The 18,759-nt window shown below is 33.4% G+C and overlaps 3 protein-coding genes across 4 annotated transcripts; 1 reads left to right on the top strand and 2 right to left on the bottom strand.

Moving 5' to 3' along the window:
* Window positions 1–472: 472 nt before the first annotated feature.
* Window positions 473–1,444, top strand: LOC109169241 (mitogen-activated protein kinase kinase kinase 3-like). Its single transcript, XM_019318095.1, has one exon. The coding sequence runs from the start codon at window positions 473–475 to the stop codon at window positions 1,442–1,444; it is 972 nt and encodes a 323-aa protein (XP_019173640.1).
* A 1,925-nt stretch (window positions 1,445–3,369) lies between these two features.
* On the bottom strand, window positions 3,370–7,857 carry LOC109169261 (MLO-like protein 9). Its single transcript, XM_019318125.1, has 15 exons — window positions 7,326–7,857; window positions 7,016–7,073; window positions 6,678–6,895; window positions 6,207–6,323; window positions 5,901–5,955; window positions 5,667–5,755; window positions 5,393–5,467; window positions 5,184–5,272; window positions 4,972–5,021; window positions 4,835–4,875; window positions 4,554–4,727; window positions 4,372–4,407; window positions 4,121–4,188; window positions 3,947–4,007; window positions 3,370–3,812 (listed from the first exon to the last, which is right to left on the bottom strand). The coding sequence occupies exons 1-15, from the start codon at window positions 7,452–7,454 to the stop codon at window positions 3,480–3,482; spliced, it is 1,593 nt and encodes a 530-aa protein (XP_019173670.1). The 5' UTR covers window positions 7,455–7,857; the 3' UTR covers window positions 3,370–3,479.
* A 1,035-nt stretch (window positions 7,858–8,892) lies between these two features.
* Window positions 8,893–13,356, bottom strand: LOC109169262 (protein seele). Of its 2 annotated transcripts, XM_019318127.1 has the most exons (10): window positions 13,166–13,356; window positions 12,827–12,853; window positions 12,224–12,303; window positions 11,560–11,632; window positions 11,332–11,389; window positions 9,994–10,045; window positions 9,879–9,903; window positions 9,656–9,747; window positions 9,199–9,212; window positions 8,893–9,168 (listed from the first exon to the last, which is right to left on the bottom strand). In XM_019318127.1, the coding sequence occupies exons 1-10, from the start codon at window positions 13,265–13,267 to the stop codon at window positions 9,146–9,148; spliced, it is 546 nt and encodes a 181-aa protein (XP_019173672.1). In that variant the 5' UTR covers window positions 13,268–13,356; the 3' UTR covers window positions 8,893–9,145. The 2 variants fall into 2 exon arrangements, with proteins under 2 accessions (XP_019173672.1, XP_019173671.1); XM_019318126.1 differs by having other exon boundaries at window positions 8,893–9,212.
* Between the last annotated feature and the right edge of the window lie 5,403 nt (window positions 13,357–18,759).

Here is an 18,759-nt window from a genome sequence, read left to right as displayed (position 1 = left end):
TTGTCACTGCGTTTTTTTTTTTTTTTTTAAATCTGTGTTTAATCTGGACTGTTGATTTTAATTAGATTAAGGGCGGAGGTTAAATTCCATTTTTTACTTACTATTATATGTGTGTGTGAAAAAGAGAGATTTAAAATTCAGCACTTTTAAAATATTTGAAAGTTTATAAAAATGTAATTAAAATGATACTAATTGCGTTGCCTAATTAATAGATACGGAGTACGGAGTAATATATATTTTTGGAAAGTATCCCACAATCCAACTGGGATTGGGTTTCGACAATTCTTTCCTATTTCTCATGCAGATAGTATTCACGTATATATATACTCAAGAAAGCCAGTCTCTTCTTCATCACCGAATTGAATTAGCTTGCTATCTAGGGTAGCAATTCATCCTCATATTTTTCTTGAAATATATATATATATATATATATATATATATATATATATATAAAATCTTGCAAGATATATATATGGCGGATATTAAGAAGTGGAGAAAACAAACAGACCCCATTGGAAGAGGAAGTCAAGGCGAGGTTTATTTGGCTGTAGCGGTTGACGACACAAATTCGAATTCGTCGATGATCGCCGTTAAGTCGAGAGACATGTCGTATGCATTTGACCTCCAACGAGAAGCGCGGATCTTGAGACAACTCAGAGGCTGCCCCCATATTATTCAGTGTTTTGGGGACGACGTTACTGACCAATATTATAATCTGCTGCTTGAATACGCTCCCGCGGGTAATCTGCACCGTTTGATCTATCCTGGCCGCTGCTGGGACTACAAAATGGCGGAATCTGATGCGGCTTTCTATACTTACCAAATTCTCAAGGGGCTTTTGCAGCTTCATGACAAGGGTTTGGTTCATTGCGATTTGAAACCAGAAAACATTCTGGTTTTTCCTGGCACCAGAGAGGGTAAATTTGTGCTAAAACTTGCTGATTTCGGAGTGTCAACACGTGCCGGTAAGAACGATTATGATGAAGATGAAGATGAAGGTTATGATAATGGTGAACCGTTTCTTCCCTACCATTGTCGTGGGAGTTTAGTTTTTGCATCTCCCGACTATTTGAGCAGCGGGATACACCGAACCTTGGACGACATATGGTCCTTAGGGTGTATAGTTGTGGAGATGTTGACGGGAAATCCTCCTTGGTTGTGCAAAAGCATAAACGATTTAATATCTCAGATAGAGTATGAGAAACCAGCAATACCTGAAGATATTACTAAGACAGCTAAAGATTTCTTGAATAAGTGTTTCTATAAAAAAGAGAATGGGGATGATGAGAGATGGACGGCTAGGAGGCTTCTTGCGCACCCTTTCATTCGGGATAACAAGCTGGATGGTTATGAAGATGGGATAATGTTGTCTTGCCCTAATAACCCTCTAAGTTATGATGATAACCAATGGGTTTCCACAAAAGATTTGTTCCCATCTCCTTAGGAAAATCCAAATCCTAATGTATTGTGGGGAGTTTTGTGAGTGTGAGTGTTTTTTTTTTTTTTTTTTTTTTTTTTTTTTTTTTTAAATTGCAAGGCTGAATTGAATAGTTGTTCAATTATGTTGTGGTCATATATATATATATATATATATATATATTTGAGAACTTGTGGTCATATATGGACAAATCTAATAAAAGCCAATAATGTTAGGCAAAAAATGTGAGTGTAATTGTTTATTGAAATGAATGGTTCATATTATTTTAATTTTAGTATTATTTTTTTTATAATTTTCCTTATTTACCCTCTATTATATTATTTTCTTCACTTAAATAACCTTGGATTCCGTTAGTATAAACTTTAGTAACAAAATATTGCGTTAACTATTTATTATTCTTAACTAATACATTAGTTTCTATAAGAAAGGTCTTAGATTCGAACCTCATCTCAATCAGAGTTAGCATAATTGTTAAATATATACGAATATGTTAAAAATACGGAGTATTTAAAAAATAAATACAATATAAAATTTAATGTTGTCTTGCCCTAATAACCCTCTAAGTTATGAGATGATAACCAATGGGTTCCCACAAAAGATTTGTTCCCATCTTCTTAGGAAACTCCAAATCATAATGTATTGTGTTTTGTGAGTCTGTGTTGTCTTTTTTTTTTTTTTTTTTTTTTTTTTTAATTGCAAGACATTGGTCGAATTGAATAGTTTAAGAGTTAATACCCAAAATCGTCCTCGACTATAGTGGTTTTTCTCAATTTCGTCCTAAACGACTTTGGTGACCTAATATCGTCCCAGACTTTTGTGTTTCGCTCAATTTAGTCCTCCATTTGTTATTCCGTCAAATTGGTGTTAAATAAAGAGACAATTCAGTAATGTCAATATTGATCTCTCTTTACTTTCAACTTGTGAAGTGCGAAATTCCTCTTTCTTGTACGAATTACACCCAGAATTACTCCCGGACCTGCAAATCAAATTTTATATTCGCAGTTTTAGGAGTAATTCTGGGAGTAATTCGTAAAAAAAAAAAAAGGATTTCGCAGTTCACATGTCTATGAGTAAAGAGATGCCAATATTAAAATTATTGAATTGTCTATTTATTTAACACCAAATGGACAGAATAACAAATGAAGGACTAAATTGAGCAAAAACACAAAAGTCTGGGACTAAATTAAGCGAAACACAAAAGTTTGGGACGATATTAGGTCACCAAAGTCGTTTAGGACGAAATTGAGAAAAATCACTATAGTCGAGGACGATTTTGGGTATTAACTCAATAGTTTAATTATTTTGTGGTCATATATATATATATATATATATATTGAGAACTTGTGGTCATATATATATATATAATAACAAATTAAAGTCAAATGTACTGTCAATATAATACTCCCCTACTATACGTATAGTATGTACCTTTAATTTGCCATTTCTGTTGCATGCTTCAGTTGGGAGCTCCACGTACAATATCACTACTGCCGCCGGCCTTCTCGATATATAGATCAGAGGACGTACAATTAATTAAGAAGCTAAGGCGCCACCATATATATAAATGCTAGCTAGCTACTTCACCCTAATAATTAATAAAGGGTTTTTAATTTAAAGAGAATTTTAATTTGTTAGCTAGCAAATTAAATTACACCCTGCAGTTAGCCAATTTACTACATTACTCCTAAATTCTATTCTCTCACTTTTACTCTATAATGTGACAAATAAGGATATGATATTTTCATCATATATGTCAGTTTCAAAAAGAGTGTACATCCAAAGATTTGTGAGAGTAGAAATTTACAGTAAGAAATGAGAGTTCACGTCGCTGTCATGAATTGAACGCCCGCAATTATTTTAATTTGTCATTATTATATGTATAGTAGTGGGAGATGGATGGAGTAAGCTAAGTGAAATTAAAGCTAGAAGCTGAGAGGAAAAGGAATAATGTCTATTGAAAATTTGCAGTCATGCAATACAATTAATGCTTGTATGTATGACCATTTTAACAGATCAATCAGAACATTATATTATGAATGAATTAAGGAGGTGTAAGAAGGTCAATATTATTATCGAGCTTAGAATCATCATCGTCATCACTATTTTCCTCATCCTGCTGCTGATCATCGCGAATTTCTATGGTGTGTCTTGAAGCAGAAGAGAAATAATCATGATCATCATTATCTATGGAACATTGCCCAGCTGCCGACGTGTCTGGTAAATCACTGGAGCTGCTGCCTCCCAACTTTCCTTGCTGCAGCCCCGTCACATGGTCGTGGTGGTCGTGGTTCTTGTGCTGCACCTTCTTGCGCCAGTTCATCAGGGCTTTTGAAGTGTGTTCATCAAAAATGGACTGCTTCATACTAGAACCCATCTGGAATATATAATCATAATAATCCAACAACAACCTAAGTTCCAGAATTTAAAATGACATGCATGCATATATAAAACTAACAGATCAGATCCGGCCACCTGGAAATGAAAATTAAAGATCAACTAGGATAGTACCTGGGTGACGAGCGCATATAGTGGAAGCGTAATGTAGCTGCACATGAACTGTACCCCAATCCTATCCGCCCAGCCAGTACGTTTTAAATCAGATCATATAAATATATACCACACTTAGTTTAAATGATATGAGTTGGTTGATATATATGCATGGTGAAATGAAGTTATAGTTACCCGAATGCCACTCTGGCCATGGCGAGATGGAAGCTTTCGTGAAAGCAAGAATCTGATCCAAACTCATACTGCACGCAATAACAACAGGCCAGCCGGAATTGAATGGAACGGAAGGAAGCATATATATGCAGTACAGTAGGAATATAATGGAAGCATATATATATATATATATATATGTTATTTTGTTTACTATACATATCATGATATGCAAGCTAAGAGAAAGAGGCCAGGAATATAATTCAATTCATTACCGAATTCCAGAGGAAATATGTTATGTCAAACGCATTCTGTTCAAGGTGCAGTGAAACAAAAAAAATTAATTAATGTTTGAATGAATGAATGAATATGTTAGTTGAGACATTATTTTCATATGGTAATTAATTGGTTTGAAATTAAGAAATTAAATTAATTAAGAAAGAAATTGGTTGGGTACCTGAAAAAGGGTGAGATGGATAAGATGAAGGACTAACTTTGGTCTGCTAAACCAAAAATATGTGTCTGAGACTTGCACCAGTGGTATGCCCTGAACTACATCATGCCTTTGTTCAATCTCAATCGCCATTTGTGTTATAATTGCTTGAAGCTTTGTACCAACTACTAACAGTGTCTTTAACCATTGCATATATCATTCACGTCAGCTCAGTTAGTTTCTTTCAATTACAACAACATTAATATATATGTTTCATATATCGTGACAGAAATTAAAATTCTTACAATGAAAGGTAGTATAGATAGCCATAACATTGTTTGCCATCCTGAATCCAAAGTGGTACGTTAGTGTCAATAGGAGGGAGGTCTGATCGATTGAATTGAGAGAGAACAGTAAGTTAAGATCAGTCAGTCCATCCTACCATTCACATTCAGCAGCAAATACAGCACTGCAGACAACCATAACGAAAAACTGGAAAAAAAAAAAAAGAAATTAAACAAACTTATTTACAGTGAGTGAGACACATCAAAACAAGAGCGTAACAAAGAATATTGATCTGTCTGTAAAAATTTGATGTGAAAGAGAGAGAGAGAGAGATCAAATAAAAATGAACAAAGGAGGAAGCATGCATACTTGATTCCGACGACAACCTTGAAGTCGTCTTCCATAGATCTTTTTATGTACTTTTGAAAATTGAAATTGCTTCCAGGTGCTAAATGGACCTGACCATCATAAATCATAAATAAATAAATAGAAGAGATCGAGAATGAGCGAGCATTATATTACAACTACGTACCAAACTTCTTCTACTATAGCTAACTAGCTTTAGAAATATATCTTACTGTAACAAATCCATGGCGCATGGCTAAGTAGTCAGCTTTACAAACAGACCTATAAAATTGCCGGAAAAAACAAGCCTGAAATTTGAAAATTAAACTGTCAATTAATTAAGGCAAGTGCATGCGTGCTAGCTAGCTATATGCAACAGTCAGTGAGTCAGTCAAATTATAATATATCAGACGACTACATCAGATCAGGCTCCATCAGATTACTAAATGCATGCATGCATGCGTGCCAAACAAGTGATCCAAGTTTAAATTTCTCTTACATACATACCAAGTAGAAAAGAACCGGTGTGTGTGGCATAAACCTGGTGTTTCCCTTAATAAAAGAAGTTTCCTTTGTAAACCTGATTTTTGAAGGATCTGCATGCAAGATCAGCATGTATGTTATGCCTAGATTTGAGGGAGGGATATATAGATGTAGGAAAAGCCTTGTAGCTAGCTAGGTTGTACCAAATATTCATCATAACAATATATCATTAGAAAAAAAATAAATTAAAAGTAATACCATATGAAGTTTGACCAGAAGTAATTTCGTCTTCCCAGTCCTTCCATCCTCGGATCTGCATATATATATATGAGAATGAAGTTAAATGATTCTAGAATAAATAACATACAGTACAGTTGCACACAAAACAAGGTGCATGCGATCCAAGTTAATTAAGCTTGCTAGTATCCTTAAGAAAGAAATTAAAGTTGATCCCAATGAAAATTTGGAGATGATTGATGCTGATGTACTCAAGCCATGAAATTTTGGTATTAAACCAGCAGGCAGGCAGGGAGATTGAAAAGGAACCGCCAAATATAATCCTACCTTCATCCTTCCAAGCATCATGGTTGTCACACTAAAGATGACATGGAAGACTGCTAGAAAAAATATGAAAATGTGTAGCTGGTGCAATCCGTGGATAGATATTAATGGTTCATACCCCTGCAGTAAATACAAATTAAAGTTGCATGGTTAATTAGCATGATAGAATATAATTGAATTTGAAGGGGGGGTTTTGGGCATAATTTACAATATAATTAATGTCCCATGAAAAAGTTTAAAGCTGGCCAAGTCATTTTGCAATAATAAATTAAATGGGTAATGGAATAATGTTGGAAGTGAAGCAGTATTTATCAAAGTTTTTGTTTTTTCTCCGTCAGATGCCTTAGCTTGCCTCACACAGAGCAGTAAGCTAAGAGTGATTACTACATACTAAAGTATTAGTCTAAGATATATAGTTTACCTATACAAATTAAATTTGCAAGGAGTGAATTGAAATAATAACAGTACACTCACATGCTTACACCCTTGGGGCGAACTGTCAGCTGATAAAAGTCTATGTTCATACCACAGAAGCCTTCTATGGTGTCCCTCTTCGTGTCCCCCTTCGTGTATAGGATACTTAGCAGGGCATGGCAACATAGTGTTGGCAGCAGTTGCAGGAATGCAAATCTTAGCAATGTAATTCTGACCAAATGTTAAGAGGAGGGAAATAAATCCCAGAACCATGAGCTCTGCATGGATGCAAAACAAGAAGAATAATAATAAATTAGGAAGGAAAACAATATATTCTTCTCTAGTTAATGCTGCAGCAGCAGCAATTGCAAATTAAAAGGTTTTAGAGTAAGTCTTACCACCCTTAATCTTCTGCAAAGCTTCATACAGTGCTCTCTTTCGTTTTCTCTCAAAGGTCTGAATTGAAACATGAATGCATTTGATCAACAAATTAAAGAATAAAATATAAACTCTGATCTACACCAATATCATATCATATATATATTATTCCAAAGTGGCCAAGTATCAAGAATTGCATGCATTCAGAATAGAAAATTAAAGTATGAGCCAAAACAAACATACATACATACATACAAATATCATCTACAACTACAACAAGAATAATAATAAGAAGAAAGATTTGGTTGAAGGGAAAGCGAAATATCTCACCGATCCAACTGAATGAAGAAATTTCTCTAAGAGTATAGAAATGATAATGATGACTACACAGACCAATGCTACTGCCCATGTGGGTGTCTGGTCCAGTTCCCTTTCAGAAGCTCCTCCTCCTCCTGCCATTTTAAATTGTTCCTTTTCCTATTCCCTAATCCTAAAATTACTCAATCCAATAGGATAGGAGCACCACCTTCCCCAGGGGTAGGATACGGTACGGTGCTGCACTTTTGGAAAATAATCAAACACCTTGGGCGCAGCCAAAAGTGCAGAGGGACCGACCAGCGCCCGGGTACCGGTGGCTCTGGATTTGGATTGGGCCAAACTCCATTGCAAACCTGCATTTGCTTATATTCTAGCTAGGAGGAGAGCAGGTGCCCGTTCAATGCCAAACTAGATAGAATTCTGCGCTCCACCAAGCTTCTTAGCTTCCACTTGTCATTTCCAAAATGTTTCAATTTCCCCAACACCTACAACTTCTTGGTGGAAATGCACGCAAGTTGGGATTTCAGGTATAACTGACCTCCAAATTCCCCCTTTTTTGCCTCCTAAACACCTACAACTTATTCTTATTCTTATTGGAGTATTATATTATGCAATGGCTTTACATTGTAATTATTCTCACATTTTTATTTTTATTAAACATATATAATTAGTATATTAAGACAATATGATTCAATTCATGAAACTAGATTAATGGTGTTTTAGATGGAAGCTAAATGTTTACTTGTGTTATTAAGGCATCAAATCAAATAAAATAGGGAAGTAATCCAACTACATGTTACTTGATTACACAATTAATTCACCAATTATATATATGTCATCATTATTTCAAATAAAATTTGTTGAATCCCGCTTGATAGCTATAATACTATTGTACCTACATAATTATTGTTTAGTATACAACTATAAATTTGATTATTTAATTCATTCAATTAAGAATCACACAATAAAAAGTTGTATCATTACATTTTATATTGATAATTTGATTTTTAAGTTTGAATTTACACTTTAAAATATTTGTTTTGATTTTTTTGTTCATATTCGTGCTTAGATGTTATTATATTATGATAAATTGTCTTAATTTTTTATTTTTAAAACTTTTATTCTCATACATAACCAAACATCAATATTGATAATCATTCTAATTCCACCCCATTACCAAACATACAAAATACGTATTTATATCTCATTTCGATTCTAATTCACATGTGCGAACCAGATATCATTTGATTCTACAAGTTTAATTTGGATGAGTCATTCCTTTTTATATATTATGACTGTTAATTTGATTAAATATTTTAAATTAATTAGGCTAGCTGGGAGAATGGGTTCAACATAAATAAGTATAATAAAACCAACTTTCCGGCAGCATTTTTTTCATAGGCTGGTCTTCCGATTTTAACTTAACCACACGTAAAAACTTCAACAGCGAGAAGGCAATGGCATGAGAGGCTGATTGTTTGAATGTTTGGCAAACATGGATCAAGACATCACCATATTTAAATCGTCGCCAGCTATACCAATTGGGTAACAAGATAAACGATGACATGCACATTAATTATGGACAGCAAATGTTCTCAATATGGCATTTATACTGCAAAAATGTTTAGTGTAGATGTTGTTGGCCTGGTTAATTTTAAGTATACAGTGATCGATACATAAATCAGGAGAATATTTATAATGTCCAATGCTACGCGCGCGCACAGAAGAAGAAAAACAAATTTAGTGTAACTTTGACCTATCTCGATCGCTAGTTTTGCACCGCACCGCTCTCGCAGCAGCTGGAAGACCAATCAAATATTTCAGTCGTCCACTCAAAGCTCTCCATCTCTATCATCTTCATCATCTTCTTCATCTTCATCTTCATCTTCATCTTCTTTGCTGAAACCAATACAGTAGAAATTAAGCAGCATAATCATTTAGCCTAAACATAATAATCTCAAAGATCTTTAATCATATATCGTCCCAAACTTCATATGTCATCCAGTAACAGTGGCCCATTTTGTAAGAGCCGCCTATGGTTAAGGATTGTGATCATGCATGGTTCTGTGAATAACACACAATCAGCTTTCCACCTACTATGGATTATTATTGGCTTAATAAAATAGGCTAAGGCACAATTTGTATAAGTTTATATTCAGTTTATCTATTGCTGAAAATAATTTGTTGATCAATTTCATAATCATAATCTTTACTTAACACATGGGAATGGAAGTGCCCAAGTGGATAATATCAATAATCTGACTGTATAACCTAGCTTTACCAAATGTGCACAAGATCAGATATCATGAAATGAATTAATTGTAGCTACTTTTTGTAATTACCTTTTCCCATGGCAAAGTTTGCTGAGGTCTTCACATAAAATCTTGCTTACACCTCCTACTTTCACAGATCCTTTCTTTATCAGTTCAGACAACTGTTTAAGCAGCAGCATTTGTTAATTGTTATTGATCACAATGGAATAAACATCAATAACATGACAAAGATAATGAAACTGCTGATTCCAGAGGGAAGTAAAAAGTTTAATCATGAGGTTTCACTACGTACCTCATCTTCAGTGTCCTCTAGCAACCTGAGCATACGGTAGAAATAAGTTAAAGTTCTGAATGTTATGCTGGAACTAAAAAACCAATTACAAAGGTGTATGTTAATTCTGACTTACCTCCCACAGAAAGATGATATTGCTTTGGAATGTGCTCGAGCTTCTTGCTTATCTGTCAAAGGAAAACAGAGATTAAAGAAAGAGCAAGAGATATTTCTGCTATCAAAGTACATTCTCTCTCTCTTAATCTTCATAGATGCAGAATGTGTATACACCATAATATAAGAATTCAAAATGTGCAAGCAATATATTATGAGAACAATAACTTTCCCCTAATAGATGCAAACATTGGTTCTAGAAATTTGAGTATATTATATGATTCAAGTTAATTGCATTTTCAAAGCATTCACATTGAGTTGGCCTTTCAACACTTCATAGATTATGTGCATTCGAATCCTCTAAATGAGATTGCACATACAATTATACAATTTTTATCACAACTCCCTCCAACACCCAATTCTGTTCTCCCTCACACTTCTTTTGATTAAGACATGAAGTTTCCTCCTAAGAACTTGATTTACTCAATGGACCATTCTGAGATCATGGAAATTTTATTAATAGAAAATAGCCCTATCAATCTTACAAAAGCTCAGTCTCAAATTCATGTTATTTTAGGCTTGCCCTCAAAGCATCAAAGAACTAATGCTAACCAAGTGAAAACCATAGTATTATGGAAGTACCATTGTTATGTTCCCAGTTCCAATGCTTTTAGAAAATATTCCATGCACTCTCTGTGTACAGTAAATGAAAGAACAAATGTGAGAGGATCTTCCGTTTCCCAGAGGAAGACATGCTCAGTAACATGTCAGATTCGATCAAATGATAGGCATATTAATTTCTAGCACAACATGCCATTTGACAGATTAAAGATACACCTCAATGGGACCTCAATACATTTGAGGTATATCAAACAAGGAAATACATGTTTTCCTAATCAATTCATCATTTTTTTATCCTCCATATCCTATGCAAAACTGCCCATCCAAGGATATTAGCTAGAAGTGTTATATACACTAAATCAAAGGAAGAACTATGTCCTATGTGTATGTCTGTATTTCAACTGAAAATACCAAAATTGGGATCTACACATCTACCTCCTGAATAAGCAAATGTGCCATGGAGAGGAGGAGGGGGGAAGGTAGAGAGAGAGAGAGAGAGAGAGAGAAATAGATTGATCCATGAAGACACAACAAGAAAATTTACAATGATATACTAACTACACCGGATCATTATCCCAACAAGAAAATCAGAGTAACAGTGGAAACCTATACTTGAGGCAAGTAAAACTTTATGAATTCTAAAATGTGGAAATGAAATCAGCAGTTAACAAAAAGTATAAATACCAGATGTAACTAAACTTAATACCAAGATGGTGGCAAATGAAATAGTGATTCTTACTAGTTTTAAGTTTATCCCAATCATTCACTTTGGTCCATACTTTTGTGCCTGAATCAACCTGCCAGACATGAGAGATTGGCATTAGTTCTTGAAAAGAAAACTGAACATTCCTACACTAAGGCAGTCAAAATTGAGCCAATCAGTCCCTGCAAAATCACATCTTTGTCTAAAGCAGCATTATACTGTTGCAAATAAGCATAAGAAAACCCATTCAAAGAAAAAGAATACCTTCTCAAGAGTATAGTCTTGCATCTTTTCACAAAGCTCATCCAAGAGTTCAACAACTCTCAGGTCACTAACTCTGTATAACTCAAATGCAGAGAACACAGTTACTGTGTTGAAACCTCATATATAAGTTCATCTATAATTTAAGAAAGGATTGAAACCTCATAACACAGAAATAAAGAAATATGGTCAAAGTGAGTAAACTTTGACATAAGTTTAATTAGAACAAGTAAAATGGAACATAAGGAGTACATGTTAGGTATGAAAACACATAGTGGCATATCAGTCTGCCAATTAATGAATCATAATATGAACTTTTTTACTGCATTCGGCAGCAAAATCTATGCCAATGTCTTTTCTTTTTAGTTTACTCTGAGAAGAACAGAAGATCAATTCAAAGCTTTTGACTGAATGAACTATTCATTTTCTTTACATTTTTAAAGTTCAAGTGAAACTCAATCCTCCATCACAAATGAAATTTTTACTTTACATTTTCTAAATCAGAAATGCCTTTCCATTTATTCAGTCTTTATATTGAGGAAGCAGTAATTACATGCCACAAAGCTGATATAATTGCCACAAAAATTACATAAGTATGATGAGCAGAATGGAGAGTAAAATTCAAATTAATAATTACCTAGAAAAATATAAGAATCAGTAACTATACCTGTAATCTATAAGCTTCCCTTCACGTTGGCCTTTAGAATCTAAGCGATGTCTCATATCTAAATGATTTCTTGGCTTCTCCTGTTTTATGAAATCCAATCATTGAATATTTATATATAGCAAGCAACATAATATGGTAAACTGAAACTGAAGTACATGACATGACTCAATTGAAAAGGAATTAAATTAGTTCGAGCTGTAAATAATTATTCACCAGCTGAAGTTTTGAAAACTGATGCAAGACCAAGATAGCAAATTTTCTCTGCAACAGTGGCTAGCAACTCTAAGCAGTAAATTTTCAATTTCTACATTCTAATAGCAGAAGCTAAAGCTCCCTTGTGATATTATGAGATGAAAGCTCTTCTTACTTCAAAGTTATAAACCTAAAACCTTGAAGGTAATAAATGCTTAAGAAGCCAATTCCCTTATAAATGATCTAGCTTATGGAAAGTATGGGCACCAATCTTAAGGCTTTGCATTCCTTAAATATTTTAATTTAAGCAAAAGTACTAGAAACTATGAACTAACTTGTAAAAAAACTGCATAAAGCTTATAGATTGAAGAAGGAAATATAAAGAAAATGAAAAGCTCATGAAATCCTTACATTCATCAAACCAAGCTCCAACTCTTCCTGCAATTCAGTAAAACATGCGATCAGAAACGAGTTCAAATGCTACAATGCAAGCACTTTCCTTCACAAATCAGTGCATTCAAATACCAATATATCAAAAAAGAAAAAAAAAATGTTAAACAATTCTTCTCCCGTTTTTTTCTGTCGAAGATCTATTGATTCAAAGGTCATAAACTAACATCGGCATAATAAATTAAAGAGACCATTTTCAAAGTAATGTTTACACTGATTAACATTAACAATAACAATAATAATCAGAATGTAGAGCTTGGAGTGGAAGAATTTAGAAACAATGGGGGGGAGAATACTCACGGCAACGGCAGTGCAAGCAGCGCATTTATCTTCGATGGAATAGACGAAAGGCACGGCGGAGACTAATAGAATCGCCAGGGAAATCAACGAGGCTTTAGCCATTTCCGGAGTCGTTGGAATCAGAGTTCCCAGAGGACTGAGGAGGAGGAGGTGGTGGAGGGGGAAGTCGTCCTCCAATTCAATAGAAATGGTGCCTTTGGTGGACTGGGCAAGACGCACCACGTCACCGGACCGGTTTTCTTGTTATATTTTCCAATAGATAATTGACACGTCATGTACTCGTTTCTCTGTCTTTTACACGTCAGATCTGAACAAGAGTTTATTGGGCTGAACGCATACCAACAAGTATTCGTGGGCTAATATATCTACATTAATACGGAATACCCGCAGTCCCGGTCCAATTCTGTTCCCTCACTAAGTCATGCCCAACGGGCCAAATTAAACCGTGGACTATTGTAGATGTGTAGTATTGTATATGTCCAATTTTAGTATATTATATGTTTATTTAAATATAATATATTAAATTTATAATTTAAAATATATTATATGTTTATTTCTTCTGGTGTCTTTAGCGAGTTTTCCTCTCGTTTATTTAGCGAGTTCTTTTTTCATAAGGTGAAACAATTTATCTGATAATGGAGTATGTTTGGTTCATCCCGAGCACCGAATAATATCTGAACCTTGATATGCAATTCAGATTAATGGAGATATTGTCTATGGACAAAAGACCCGCGATAGAGTCAGACTTGGGTAGCAAGATGCCAAGATCATTAACAATATCAAAGAAGCTTCAGGCTCTCCAAACGAATTCAGCTTCAATCTTGAAAATAGTCAAAGATTTAAGTTTCGTGTAGCATTGGAAATTTGTTCCAATGTCTGACTGTAATAATGTTTTATCATTGTAAACTTTTCATCATATGATTAATGAATTAGTTATTTTATTTCAAAATAAAATAAAATGATATTGTCTTGTACTAAAACTGATATTATATGTTGATAGTACACGATATAACGATTGCTAATCACGTTACACTAAATTCTATATACATTCGTGGATTTATATCTACATCAGAAAAAGAAGACATAACAATTTGATAGCTAGTATTAATGTTAATTAACACCAACACTATTAAAGAAAAAATGAAATGACAAGAGGATGATAATTATAAGAACGTACAATTCCAAGTAAATATATATGTCTTGATATTACAACACTTGTGATATGTATACAAGGTCATAAGTATTACATGTGATAACATTTTGACAATGATGTATAGGGAGCGTTTGGTAAATGACGGTTAGCTGATAGTTGTTAGTCGATTGAGTTAGTAAGTTTGACTAGTTGATAACATTAGTTGATTGTAGAAAAGTATTTGATAAATTAGTTGTTAGTTTATTACATACAAATTAATTTTCTCAAAAAACTTATTGAACAAACTACTTTGAGTTGCTTTTTGAATTTTAACATTTTGGAACAATAAGTTGTTGGAAAAAGCTAATTGATAAAACATTCATAATGATTATTTAACCAAGTCAAACAGCTAATAGTTGTTAAATAATTTAAAATTAACTAATAGACTAACTATTTTATCAAATAAGGCCATAGTCTTTTGGATGCAAAACTACTATATGAATTGTATTAAGTGTGTCAAAACCTCTGTCACTTAACCCATCACAGTTTATTAGTAACCATAAAAGAAAAAGCAATTCCAAAATACTATTATTATTATTATGCTATAGTATTCTCCCCCCACGTAATAAAATTAATTATTTCAATCCAATTTTGGTTAAATTTTATTGGGGAGGAACTTTCTCAAAGAGATAGAGATGAGTAACAAGGAACAAATTTAATTTCCTTAACTAAACCCCTAGCAGCGGAGGGGAGAGGCAATTAAGTTTCAATATAATCCAAAAATCTAAGGGGATGTATTCAATCATAACTTTTGTAGAGTTTTAAAGACTTTAAAATGATAGATTTTAATAAAACTTTGATTGACTTTCATAGAGTCGTTCAAAACTTTTTAAAACTCTATAAAAGTTTATATCAAAAACATTCATGTAGACTTTTTTATCACTAAATTATGCGCCCCCCACATCCCGGCCCGACAGAGCATTTGGGAGGATGTATATCCAACCCTGAGGGCCTCCCACACCCCGGCCCGACAGAGCATTTGGGAGGATGTAAATCATGGTGACTCAACTGAACATGAACCATAGAGGCTAGACCGGTGCTCATTGCGCACAAGAAGTCGCTCTCACTTTGAGAGGTTGCTCCCACACTGCCGCTGGTGAGACTCAATCCCTGGTCATTATTCCAAAGTTTCACCTCTATGACCAGTTGAGCTACCCATGCGGGCACATTCTCAACATTATTATTTTTATCCATAGACCATAGTATGCTGAGACTTATATGCTAATTACTTATATATATATTATTAATAAACATAAAAAAAAAAAAACTATTTCATTAGAAATTCATAATAATATTGAACAATAAAATAATTTTAGGATAATGAAGAAAAAAAATAATTTTATTGAATTTAGATAGGTTTATAGAGTTTAAATAGGGAGAAAAAATAAAGTTTAAATAGAGAGAGAAAACATTCAAAGTTGTTAGAAAGAAAATTTGAAATCTTGGGGTTGATGATTGGATTTCAACTATTTATATTTGAGAAGGAAAAGTTTACAAAAGTCTTAAAATTAAAAAGTCTACTAAAGTTCATAACTTTTTTGAATACCACGTGACTTTTAAAAACTCTTTAAAAGTCTTAATCGAATACCACCCGACTTTTAAAGACTCTTTAAAAATCTTGATTGGATACCGCTTGGCTTTTAAAGACTCTCTAAAAGTTTGAATTGAATACCTCCAAACTTTTAAAATTCATAAAAGTCTTTAAAACTCTATGAAAGTCATGATTGAATACACTCCTAATATAGATCTCATTCTCAACTCGGTCAAAACCTTATGCACTAAACACGTACGTTCCTAATCGCAAACCCTTCTTACACGTAGTATATAGTATTGTATGTATGTATATAATAAAAGAAGATATATCATATATGCATGGCGACCCATCAGTACAGTACCCCGACGTACGTTGCGGCGGCTTAGAGGACTCCGTTTTCCCTGTCTTTCTCTAACAACCAATAACTAAACTCTTCTTCTCTCGGGAATTATTGCATGGCCCGAAATATCCGTACACTCTTTCTTTTCGTTTTCGCTCCCCTTTTCCTCTTCGTCCTTCTCTACCATTACCTCCATGATCTTACTTCTCTCACTGCAGTTTCCTCAACCTCTTCCGCCGTCATCCTCCCCCCTGCAACCTCTAGCTCCACTACCAGAAACTTGGGAGCCTCTTTCATGGTCGTCAATAATGTTATCACCGAGAGCCTCGAGGTGAGTTGTGTCTTTTCTCCACGAGTCCAAAACGACATTGTTTTCAGTTGAATACGACGGCATTCTAATTTTAAAAAAGAATTGATTTTGTCTCGCCGTTGAGGCATTAACGGCGTTATTCGTTTGTGAAATTATGAATGTACAGTTATGAAATTATGAACACAGAGCTCTGACATTATGAACTTACAATTATGAACATATAGTGATAAAATTATGAACATAGAGCTCTAAAATTGTGAACATAGAGTTTCGAAAATTATGAATGTACATTTATTGAATTATGAATGTACATTTACAGAATTATGAATGTACAATTATGGAATTATGAATGTACAATTATGGAATTATGAACTTACAATTATGATCGAATATATAGTGATAAATTATGAACATAGAGCTCTAAAATTGTCAACATAGAGCTTCGAAAATTATGAATTTACAGTTATTGAATTATAAATGTACAGTTACGAAATTATGAATGTACAGTTATGAAATTATGAATGTACAATTATGGAATTATGGACACATAGCTCTAACATTATGAACTTACAATTATAACATATAGTGGTAAAATTATGAACATATGCTCCTATAACTAAGCGGTCTAAAATTAAAAATAATAATAATAATAATGAAAGATAACAGTGCCACTTACAGTACCGTTCCATGTCCATAATGTATGTTGGACACGGGTCTATAGCATAACGATTGATGCCTATATAGGTAAGCCATAAGAATTGGCTTTCTGCAGCCCACAAGCATAACAATGCCGGATGTGATTCACACTAGCGGCCAGTATTATGCTCCTCAGTCCATGACCAATAATTAAGAGTTTTTTTTTTTTTTTTTTTTTTTTTTTTTTTTTTTTTTTAAATCAAACCAAGAAAAGAATGTATTAATGAAGAAGGTGTCAAATATAATCGGGAGGAATAGACTCTCAAATCATGAAGTGTGATTGAGAATCATTCACTTTTGTTAATATGGGCGAGGTGATTCGCTAACTAATAATGAAAGTAATAGATTAACATCGACTGATATCATTGATGAGATAATAACTCACAAAATAAGCAATTGAAATGCAATTAAATATAACTTAGCACCTTTCAAACATACATATATATATATATATATATATATATATATATATATATATAACTTAGCAGTTTGTGATATATAATTGATAAACAGATTATTAATGAAATGACTTGAATCGAATCTAATTTAACCTGACCGTGGTAGAAATATTAGATGTTATATTTAAAATAAATAAATAAAAAGCATGTCAAATATTGAATACCCATAAAATCCTTCGTACATGTGATAGCGTTGACGAGGTTTGCTTTTGTATTTGGAGTTTGGACTGACTTAGAATTGAAGACGGAGATGCATGCACAACTCGATCGCACAAATATAATGAAGGTTTGGGAGAAGAAATATAATTAGGAAATTATTATGTGGACTCCTAAGTTTTACTCTTAAATTTTATTATCATTTTTAAATTCTTGATGTAAATATTTTTATTGGGACTCACATGATGAAAATAATCTATTATTGTATGTTAAAAAGTAAAAGTGAGGAAGTAAAATTTAGAAATAGAAATAGTAAAATCTATATAATTAATTAAGGTAACCAGGACTATGTGGTCTAATGGTACCCAGGTTGGACTTCCATTTGGAAGATTATGAGTTCGAGCCTCAGTGGAGGCGTTATTTGTTCTTTGTGTTTCAGTAGGTTGAGAAAGTATATGAACAGATACTACAATGTAATAGGAGCCAGTAGCTTCAAAAAAAAAAAAAAATTAAGGTAGCTGCATTTATGATGTGACACCGTTAAATTTAAGATAATGGTGATGTTTTTTCCATTAATAGATTAGTCGTTGTAGCCTGTAGGAACCGTGATAACAACTAATGGAAGCTAGCCTTGCACACTTTTTGACTTATAGTACAACTATACAGTAACTATCCAACGTGGCTGTCATGTTTGAGAAATTTTTTGAGAAAATTTTATTAATATGACTAAGAAGAGGACCAATCAAAAATGAATACTTAATTAACAAGCTATATATACATGTTGTCTAAAATGTAATGTCTTAAAAAAAAACAATATATAAAGAGGGATATTCGAAACAATATATATATATATATATATATATATATATATATATATATATGAACAGAGAATCTAAATGTTATTAACA

Source organism: Ipomoea nil, unplaced genomic scaffold (genome assembly GCF_001879475.1).
Source record: "Ipomoea nil cultivar Tokyo-kokei standard unplaced genomic scaffold, Asagao_1.1 scaffold3267, whole genome shotgun sequence".
Classification (NCBI taxonomy): Eukaryota; Viridiplantae; Streptophyta; class Magnoliopsida; order Solanales; family Convolvulaceae; genus Ipomoea; species Ipomoea nil.
The sequence above is the reverse complement of the archived record's forward strand: the minus strand, read 5'-3'. Positions and strand labels throughout refer to the sequence as shown.

Coding starts and splice junctions, on each gene's coding strand:
- LOC109169241 (XM_019318095.1), top strand. CDS start 473: ATGGCGGATATTAAGAAGTGGAGAAAACAAACAGACCCCATTGGAAGA.
- LOC109169261 (XM_019318125.1), bottom strand. CDS start 7,454: ATGGCAGGAGGAGGAGGAGCTTCTGAAAGGGAACTGGACCAGACACCC. Junction 5,956..6,206: donor TGATGCTTGGAAGGATGAAG/GTAGGATTATAT, acceptor ATATATATGCAG/ATCCGAGGATGGAAGGACTG. Junction 5,022..5,183: donor AAGGTTGTCGTCGGAATCAA/GTATGCATGCTT, acceptor TTTTTTTTCCAG/TTTTTCGTTATGGTTGTCTG.
- LOC109169262 (XM_019318126.1), bottom strand. CDS start 13,267: ATGGCTAAAGCCTCGTTGATTTCCCTGGCGATTCTATTAGTCTCCGCC. Junction 11,390..11,559: donor AAGACTATACTCTTGAGAAG/GTATTCTTTTTC, acceptor CATGTCTGGCAG/GTTGATTCAGGCACAAAAGT. Junction 9,904..9,993: donor ATATCATCTTTCTGTGGGAG/GTAAGTCAGAAT, acceptor CCGTATGCTCAG/GTTGCTAGAGGACACTGAAG.